Source organism: Symphodus melops, assembly GCF_947650265.1.
Source record: "Symphodus melops genome assembly, chromosome: 21".
NCBI classification, from domain to species: domain Eukaryota; kingdom Metazoa; phylum Chordata; class Actinopteri; order Labriformes; family Labridae; genus Symphodus; species Symphodus melops.
The window spans coordinates 18,732,363-18,742,792 of NC_136711.1; the positions used below are offsets into that span (position 1 = coordinate 18,732,363).

General features: G+C 45.4%; 1 protein-coding gene across 1 annotated transcript in view; it reads left to right on the top strand.

Annotated features, from left to right (window-relative positions):
• Positions 1-10,226, top strand: part of wnt3 (wingless-type MMTV integration site family, member 3) — a 20,045-nt gene extending 9,819 nt beyond the window's left edge. Inside the window, exons 2-4 of the mRNA XM_079334419.1 lie at positions 3,445-3,686; positions 6,961-7,226; positions 9,460-10,226. Of these exons, the coding sequence (XP_079190545.1) occupies positions 3,445-3,686; positions 6,961-7,226; positions 9,460-9,939 (988 nt within the window). The 3' untranslated portion in view covers positions 9,940-10,226. The remainder of the gene's footprint in view (positions 1-3,444; positions 3,687-6,960; positions 7,227-9,459) is intronic.
• Positions 10,227-10,430: the final 204 nt, after the last annotated feature.

Sequence of the window (10,430 nt, forward strand, 5' to 3'; positions counted from 1 at the left end):
TGACCCCTGGAATACAGACCTCCCACAACAGCAGCAGCAACATATTTCTAACAGTACAAGGGTCTTTGACTAACCTACCGACTGAGACAAAACAGAAACTGAGAGATGCAAAAGGGTAACCCCTGCCGCCTCTAACCGAAGAGCAGACATTACTGAAGGGAATTGGCAGTGTTTGAATAAAAAGTTTATGTTGACAGTGTTATTGTCTGGATTGCATGTATTTCCCTTTTTCAGCAAGGTGTGTGGTGGAATCCCTTTGTTTCTTCTGCTTCATTTCTGTGGTTTCAAACGGCCCGTCATACTTTCACATCAGACCAGTTAGGATACAGAGAAAACCCCCAACCAAGCCGTAAACCCCCGCAGGCCAGTAGAGGCCCCATAACAACCTGCCTGAACATGCGCCTGCCAAGCCCTGCCGCTCGCTGCTGCTCTGCTGCTTGTCTCGTCCCCTGCAGCAGATTCCCCCGGCATTCTGCCTCTGTGGAGGTCTCTGCGTCTGCTGCTCCCTCACTTGGTTGAGACACGTTGCTCGTGGCTTCCGAGAAGTGAGGCAGAGCGGGCAGGATCAGCATGGCACACATGTGGTCTGCATGCATGAGTCTGCGTGTGTGTGTCTGTTTGCACGATACGCCTCATAACCCCTCAGGGTTAAGACTCTCATTAGCACCTCGCCAAAAAAAGATATCCCTTTCATCTCATCTGTCCATAAGGATCAAGCGAGGCACATCCTTCGCAAACAAAGACAAATTGGCTGGCAGATCCACAGTGTGTAGTCTAAAAATGCTGTGTCCACCACAAAGTCTCATGCGGTTAGATAATTGATTCCATCAGAAATCTCAAATTCGGTTTGTGGGCAAATAGTTGAGCAGGCCTGGATAGAACTTAAAATATGGCAATAAGTCGAAACACAGTTATCTTGGACCAAATTTAAATGGAGAGATTTTCCTTTGAGTTGATTGAGAGACGGTACTGGTGAGCTTGTGACATCAGGGTTAAGATCTAAGCCTAACACATGGCATCATGCACCCTGCTCAGGACTGAGAGATTAATGGGCAGCAACCAAGCTAGCAGACAGTGTAATTAAGGTCCTTAGTCACCCAGTCACCAGACAGAGTGAAGTCAGCAACACTTGAACTCAGAGATGTTGCTGGTATTGGGGCTGGCAGATAAGCCAAGGGTCTGCCTCTGCTTGGGTTATCTCATGACAAAAACATTTGTAGAGATTGATGAGCCCTCAATTTAACTAAATCTGCATGGGAACATCAGGTTTGGCAAAACGGTTGGATATGAAGAGATGAGACTTCTTTTTCCTTTCGCTGGATGATGTTTGAAAGTTTGAACAGTTAAAATTTGAACGTTTCCATATTTTTATCACGTATGTCTTGATATAATTATTACTTTTCTTCCAATACCTACCTCACAATGTAACTGACTGTCTGTCTGTCTGTATATGAATTTATTATATGTAGAATATCGGTTAGTATATCTATTTTTATGATAACAACTTCAACACAAACTATTCCAAACAATTTTGAAGCCTATTTCCTTGCACAGGACTTAACATGACATCAATTTTTAATTTAAATGTTCTCACACTGGACCAATTAGGCAAATGCCAATCTCATCTGCAACAAGTTCCTCCCTTGCTTCCACTGTTTAAAGAAAACGTATAAATATGTGGACTAATAGAATCGAATAACACTTGGCTAGCTGCTTCGTGGTAATTGAAAGCATCATGTCATCGAGGCGCTGTGATCAGACAGGATTTCATACTGAAACTTGAGCCTTGTTTGTTTTGTACGAGTGTGAGTCAGAAAGCTCATGACAACAAAGCAAGTGGCTTAGAGCTGCTTATGTGATCATCATCCATTAAACCAGCTGTAAAAGCAAAACAAACTCAGCCTTGTGTCTCTGTGCGAAAGCCCCAAACCTTGATACCTGTGATCTTGCTGTAACAATGCTCACCTGAGATCAAAAACAGTGTGTGTACGGTTATTTTGGGTGGGGGCGGGGCTTAGATATGTAGAAAGCAAAAGCGCACATGAGCTGTGAATCTATCTAAGGGGGGATTTTTTCCCTGTGACTTCAATGCTTTGACTTTTGTGTCGGGGTGGGACACTGCGCTGCACTCATCTGTCAGAGTCAGAGGCTGCTGTGATTGGGTTGCACCCTGCGGGGGTCCTGAGGTCATCCTGAGTGGCGCTCTGATCTGATCAACGTCAATTGTCCTCCATGATCCTCTCATGGCCTCCAGCGCCATGTTGTCGGCCCAGACTCGGCTAAGTACTGGATAGTCTGGTGGAGCTCTTTATGTAAAAAAATGTGAACTGCCAGTTCGCCTGCTAAACCCTGTAAACACCCCAAATCACACCCACATTGTCAAGCAATCATCCCTTAAGAATGAAGGACTGTACAGAAGCATGTTTTTCCTAAAGATAATAACTTTAATAAATAGATTGTGCAGTAATTGCATGAGCTTCTGGAAGAAAACTTATAGTTTTGTTGGAACTTGTCATCACAAAAAGCATGTTAAAACACAGGCATGGCAAACACGTTGTCACTCTTTTACTTTATTTCAAGAGATAGAAAAAGCAATTAAAATTAATTACCTGGGTGAAACTATAATGGTTCCTGGCATCACAGGCTGATCTTGGCTGTCTTGTTGTGAGGATTAATCCTTGTTAAGGCACATCTCCTTGAGCCTTCTGGTGAGGCACATTGATTCAGATTGCTGTTTTCATCCATCAACAGCGAGCTCGGCTGTATACACTATCATTCTTAAAAAAAAAAAAAAATCAGCTGCAGAGACAAAACCACAAATTAATTAAGGTTCTAGTGTGACAGGTGTTTTCATGTGTTTGGAATAGTGTGAGGGGGCTTTTCCCAAACTAAACAGACAGGTTCTCGTGTGTTATCTGTGAGATCAGCAGATATGTGTACGCTAACAAGTGGGAACACTTTAGAAGTCAGTATTAATAGCTTATATCCCTGCCCTGAAGTGGGACCTTTAGCCCATGTTTCCCGGTGAAAAGAAAAATAAACAGGAGGAGCTCTTAATATTAACTTTATTAAACAGATGTGTCAATAAAGCACTTGAGTATGAATCACTGTGTAAAGTTAATTGAGATCGATGGATACGGATGGATATGGATTCTTTTGACTGTGCGAGCCTCGAGAAGTTCGATTTCCGGGTTTCGTTCACAGAGGTCTCTGATTTGTGTTTTCGGCAAGCAGTTTCACAATTTAATCTTTGAAATTGTTAAAGCACCACAGCTGGGTACACACCCATGTTTGTTCCTTTTATCCCTATAGGTGGCCCTCTGGATACTCCAAATGCAGTTTTTCTTACTTTTAAAAAACCGATCGTTCGTACAAATGGAGAGAGGTCGAGACGATCATGCTAAATTGTTCTTTCCCTTGTGTGTTTTTCTTTTTTTGCCACAGGTCCCTGGCCCTTGGACAGCAGTACTCATCGCTGGGATCCCAACCCATCCTATGTGGCTCTATTCCTGGGCTTGTAGCCAAGCAGCTGCGTTTCTGCCGTAACTACATAGAGATTATGCCGAGTGTTGCAGAAGGTGTCAAACTGGGAATCCAGGAATGCCAACACCAGTTCAGGGGCCGCCGATGGAACTGTACGACTATCAAGGACAACCTGGCCATCTTTGGCCCTGTGCTTGATAAAGGTAACATGTTTGTAATGTATTGTCTTTATGCCTCTGCTTTTGAGGCTTGCAGTATGAACTAAATGATTGTGTAAATGATCACTGCCAAACAACATCCAACCTCTAAAAAGTAGGTTGTATAGCCGAGGCTATTGCAAGCTGTTACAAAACATAGGATTAAACAGTTTCCCCCCTCAGGCTGAGCACTGCCTGTTCTCTGGGCCTCTGCTGACAAACGCTTAACTAGGGCAATTACAATAATATACACCTTTCCTGGCTGCTGTGAGAAATGAGCACAGGTACAAGCACTGACACATTCAACTTCCATCCATCTTAACCTTCAATATCACATTTGTCTTCAGAGTCAGCTACTTCTTTCTTTCTTTCTTTTTTTTTTTTTTTTTTTTTTCAGTTTGCCCAACCATGTTTACACTCTCTCACATGAAAGAGGGTCAGTGCGGTGAATCTATCAGCACCACCTGACATGTACAGCTGATATACTGGAGACATCCATCACACGCTTCACATGCAGAATACTAATTGTAAGATTTCTCGACGTTCACCGTGTCCTTTCAAAAACAATCCCATTGAAGCTGACAGTGGGACACTATAGACACAGGTGTCCTGCTTAAGGCCTTGCACTTCCAAATCATAAAGGTACAGTAGATGTTTGTGTTTGTTGATAGCAAGGCGTCTGATTGGAAATGAATTACCCCCGTATGTCAGAGGGGAATGAATCCGGGCAGGAATGGGCAGTGTGAGCAGTCCAAGCTCCTCCGTCAAATAAAAGGGAGAAGGGAGACCAAATGAGATTATGGGCAATAGAAAAGGGCCGGGGGGCTCCGCTCAACCCCTACTGTGCATGAAGACCAGTGCGTGCCTCACACAGTCCAGCTCCCACGGACGCCCCATTCACACGCCCTTTTGACTCTGTCATGAAAACAGGCTGAAAGGGGATCTCTGCAAACCTAGCCCGGGTGTGCGCACTTTGGGGAAAGGATGCAAAGGAAGGAAGGTTGGAGGGAAGGTGGGAAGGAAAGAACCTGTCTCACTTTGGGAGTGATAAATGGAAAAGTTTGATGAAGGGAGGGAAGAGCTACCAACCACCAGCACCAGCCACCTTTTGCCGGCGATGGTGGGTGATGCCTCGAGGAAGTGGGGGGTTGAGGTCCTGTGGTGGTGGTGCATGGGATTTCAGCTCAGGGTGTTGGCAGAGAGGTGGCTAGAGAGAGAGAGGAGGGGGGGCGGGGGTTGGTGGTGGGGTTAGGGAGTTTAGGGAATGCCAGCTCCGGGCAAAGCGGGGCTGTGGGGGCGCGAGTCGCTGGGCCCTTTGTGTGGATAATACAGTGTGACACAAGGGAAACAAAGGCGGATTGATGGGCCCAGCAGGTAGCAGGAGCAGCGCTAGCCTTGGCTAACAGCCAGAGCTCCAGGGGCCCAGGGCTCACAGGCCCCTGTTGTGGAGGGCCCAGCTCGGCTTGCCAGGGCGAGCAGGGATGCCGGACCTGAGGACTGTGTGTTATCCAATGGTGGAAGGATTTGCTGCTCATTTAGACCAAAACCTTTGACTAAGAATGACGGAGGAAGATACAGAGTCCATTTTTATATGTTTACATGGTTTTGTAAAAAAACAACATATTAGTGATCCATCATATCTTTCACCCTGACAATCATTTGCATGCACATGATTGTCAGCTGGCATAGCAGGCATAAGGTCATCTGATATTGTGGGCTAACATTTCGCAGTGACACCCCCATTTTTTTGGTGCCAGAAGTTATCGTATTTGGACAAGAGGCTTTCAGATCGAGTGGATTCGGAGGCTAGCTTTTATCTAATGCTAACACTTGCTTGATTAACAGGGTACATCTGTAATCCAATAAGACTATTATAGAAATTGGGATGAACCTTTTGGATGGGGAAAAACAAGCTTCGAACAAGCTAAGTGCCTTTATATATATATACGTTTAAATAAACACATTTGTTTAGTGTCAAGGAATACAGCTGAATTCCTCGTCCAGCATTTCTCAGGTTTCCATGGTAGTGAATTGTCAATCACAGCTAGGTCCTAAAGTATGCCCTTCTTCATGGTCTATTTAACTCTAACTGGGACGATAACTTCTAAAAAAACAGCGTATCAAAGACGGTTTGAGACTTTCAAGTGAGACCTTTAACATGTTTGAGACAAAAACATTGAGTGAGATAGACAGCAATTTTCTCATATGAGTAACTTACTTATTTACAACCAGTGGAGTTGCCCCCTGCAGGCCTGTCAAAAGAATGCAAGTTTGAGGGAATTTTCTGAATGTGCTTCTTTCCCTTTTTAATTTACAATGAGAAATGTCAGATTTAGACAATTTAGAAAAAATATAAAGGGGTGTTTTTGTTTTGATACTTTGCTTGCAGACGCATTCAGGATGGGAACATGTGACTAGATGCTAGCCAAACATCTGTAGGCTTGGTCTTCTGCTTATAAAGTAGAATGATTGGGTCCTACAACATGCACGGAAATATGGGTTTAATCCTCTGGTTGTGTTTTTACAAATTTAAGGAATCATGCAATATCAGAAACTGCACAGCTTCTTGAACTCCCCATACTTCTGTTTGTGTGTGTGTGTTTTTTCAGTCTATTTTTGAGTTATTCAAGTGTAATGGGTGAGCCACGGTAAGTGTGCTGTGATTGTGAAACAATGGTGTCTGGTTACACAATAAGCTGTTGCCTTCAAAGGAGGTGTAACTCCATCCCGGAGTGTAAAAAAAAAAAAGGAACAGTGCCGACACACTGCTAGGTTTCAGCTCAGGGCCTTGGGCTCTGAACAGGGACGGGGCTGAAGGGAGGGAGGGAGGTGACAACATTCCTGAAACACTATCCAGATGCAAAGCAGCACACCTCAAGGATGACAGGAGGTCACCGAGATCCTGCTGAGCATAAGGCCCTACTGACACAACAACAATGGGCTGATGTCACTGCAGGGACTCTGCTTTTAGGCTCCTTCATGTGTCCCGTGTTTGAGGTTCGTCATAGCAAAAGCCGACCAATGAAAAAACCACTGTGATCTCTGATTAGTGTTTATATATTGTGAAATAAGACGGGGTTCTTGTTAACAGCGGCAAATACCAGGTCATAAATGTGCCTTCTTGAAGATGAAATGTTGTGTTAAAAGGTTACAGCCTCGAGGTATCCCTTTCAATACCTGTGTCTGGGTGTTGGCAGTAGTCAAAATCACCTGGTCTGTGTTTTACAAAGATTGACACTCTCTATCCCTCCTTCCGTCTGTCTTCATCCGTCTCTTTCAGCGACCAGAGAGTCCGCGTTTGTCCACGCCATAGCCTCCGCGGGCGTGGCGTTTGCGGTGACTCGCTCCTGCGCCGAGGGCACGTCCACCATGTGCGGCTGTGATTCTCACCACAAGGGTCCTCCGGGGGAAGGCTGGAAGTGGGGCGGCTGCAGCGAGGATGCCGAGTTCGGGGTGCTGGTGTCCAGGGAGTTTGCAGACGCCAGAGAGAATCGTCCAGATGCTCGTTCTGCAATGAACCGACACAACAACGAGGCAGGACGCTCGGTAACTCCATTTTAATCCATCTATATAGTATGTGCTGAAAAGTGTCTGTTAAGATGCGCTAATTGGCACAAATTAGGCTGACACCAGGACATGACATAAGTGCTAGTCTGCAAAAAACTGCTGCTGTAACAGCCTCCAGTCTTCTGGGAAGGAATCCCAAAAGATTTTGGAACCTGGCTGCAGGGATTTGCTCCCATTCAGCCACAAGAACATCAGTGAGGTCCAACACTGATGTGACTAAGCCTGGCACGCAGTCCATAATCCAGCTCATCCAAAAAGGGGGTAGTGTAGAAGTCAGAAGTATTTGCATGTCAGCCCTCCACATTTCAATACTAATATATTTATGTCCTCTGATTGTAATGACAGTTTGTAGGATTAAGGAAATCAGATTCATTATCTTATACGGTGAAGGTGTTTCTGAGCACGAGCGTTTAACTTGTTTCTTGTAACGCTTCACGTAAATTAAATGACCTCAGCGAAAGTTGTGATTTGAGCTGAAGCCTGAGGATAAAACTGTACTGAGAGGCAGTAAAAGGACAATCAATGTCTTGTCTTCCAAATATATAAAAAAGGGTTTTCAGTCATTTTGCTGTTTGAGGTTTCTAATTGTTCATTTGACAGCCAGGGATTTGGTATCCAACTTGTCTGCACATTTCTTGGTTTCCACCTAAAAATGAGGACTTGACTTTGAATGACTGGTTAATTACTCATCTGTGCACCCCCACCAACACACACACACACACACCTTTCTTTTCATGCCTTTGCATCCCGATGAAAAATTCCCTGCCAGTCAAATAACCCGAGTGAGTTGAGGGGGAAAAGAAGGAAATCAGCTCTGACTTAAAACATCACTGGCTGCTGTCACTGCTTGGAGAAAACACACTCCCTGGCCGCTCGCTGAGGGGCAAATGGAAGGACCACACGGCAACAAGCAGGCCTTTGATGTGAGCACACAGGAGCAGGCGGGGAGAGAGAGAGAGAGAGAGAGAGCACACAGGAGCGAGCTGAACAGCAGCACTGTGAGGAGTCTCCACTCTCATCCACCTGGCCCTCTCACGCTCTTCTATTTAGCCCCGAGGGCCTCTGGGACTTGATGTTGGCATGACAAGCTCACAGTGTGATGTCACCAGCCCAATCTGCCCCCTTAATTCCCCCCCCCCCCCCCCCCTCACACTCCCACTCCTCACCCAGAGGTGCCCCAGCCACCTGCCTTCCGCCGCAGCTGGGGGAATTCTGCAGCTAAATATAGACGTTGAATTAAAGCACAACAAAATCAAAACACAAAGGTAAAAACTCGCCCCGCGGCAGCACAGTCATGGTGCGAGCCGGTGACTTCAGAGGGAATTAGCTGCAGCACAGAGCCTCTGTACTTCACAGCTGCATGACACTTAGATAAATTGCAGCCGGTGGCATATTGTTTTTCTTGGCCCGGCTCGGAAAGTCTTTAGTGGTTTTGTTAGTCTGCGTAACTGAATTTCCTGTAAATTTTCTGACCATAAAATTCCAAAAGATCTTTCTCGGTGGTGAATGACTTCGACTGCCCTGTGAGCGGTGAGTCACTTAATTAAGGCCGGCTTATTTGAAGTCAATTACAGTAATACTCCCTCCATTCTGCCTTTCTAATTTCAGATTTGCACAGCCCGTAGACCTTGAAAGATGGAAGCTTCGGGTACACAACAACAAAAAAGGCCAAACATCTTAGAGACTCACTAAAAAGGCTCCAAAGCTCTTTAATACAACGAGTATTTGGGAACTTCTTGGCTAAGAGAAGGCGATGCAAAAAATATGATAGGAGTGCATTTTAGATTTCCTTGGATTATGTGGTTGGGGTTTTAGTTCAGCCGGAGACAGTTCAGAAGGGAGTCAGACCACTGAGAACCTTATAACCATCTGTTACACATAAATTAGATTGTTTTGTTTGTCCTGGTGCCAAATTCAAGGATTTCTGTGTTGTCTTAACTTTATTTAAGGAAATGTAATTGCATCATCTCATTGCCTCCTCTTTGACAGTGAAGGAGTGATTCCAGGGATCTTATTTAGTTTCTGACAATGCAAAGAAAGTCAGAGTGTTATCTGCATAACAACGTGGCTGCATTAGTTTCTTTAACCAGATAGATTGGAACATAAAAATGTAGAAATGCATTTCGTTAAATTCAAACTAAATAAAAGACTTCATCAGCGTCATCTGCATTGCTGTGAAATATTAATATATATACATTAATGTGTGTTTCAGACCATCTTGGACCACATGCACCTGCGCTGTAAATGCCACGGCCTGTCAGGAAGCTGTGAGGTCAAAACGTGTTGGTGGGCGCAGCCAGACTTCCGCATGCTGGGCGACTACCTGAAGGACAAGTACGACAGCGCATCGGAGATGGTGGTCGAGAAGCACCGCGAGTCCCGAGGCTGGGTTGAGACGCTACGAGTCAAGTACAACTTCTTCAAGCACCCCACCGAGCGCGACTTGGTCTACTACGAGGGCTCGCCCAACTTCTGCGAGCCCAATCCTGAGACTGGCTCATTCGGGACGCGGGACCGGGCCTGCAACGTGTCGTCGCACGGCATCGAGGGCTGCGACCTGCTGTGCTGCGGCCGTGGCCACAACACCCGGACTGAGAAACGCAAGGAGAAATGTCACTGCATCTTCCACTGGTGTTGCTACGTCAGCTGTCAGGAGTGCGTGCGCGTGTACGACGTGCACACGTGCAAGTGAAAAACAGACTGCTGGACTACAAGGACTTCCCACCCAAACTTCCCTGCAACTCCCCGCCTCCTGCTCCTGCACGACTCCCATTCTTCCCCAAACACAAAATCATATTCATCGGCACACACTGAGGCACTAAAGGGTGATGGCACATCAGTAATGGATACTTCTATACATGTTTTTTTTTTTTTTAGAATCAGTCTTCCAAACCACTTTATTTCCATAATATCTGACCAGAAAATGTGGGAAGAAGCTAAAATTCTGCCACTTTCCCCCTCGTTCCTCTCCCTGCAGCATCGGACCATGACCCCCCCCTTATACCCCGTCTTCTCCCTTCCTGTCTTTATTTATTTCCCCCTCATCCATGCCAGCACAATGTTTGTGGCATGTACAGTAACAGTTTTTACCTGTGAGATTAATGCAGTAAGAAAAGGAAAAAAAAAAGAAAAAAAAAGACTCTCTCTGCTTTTGAACAAAAAGCATCTTCTAACTAACACCTC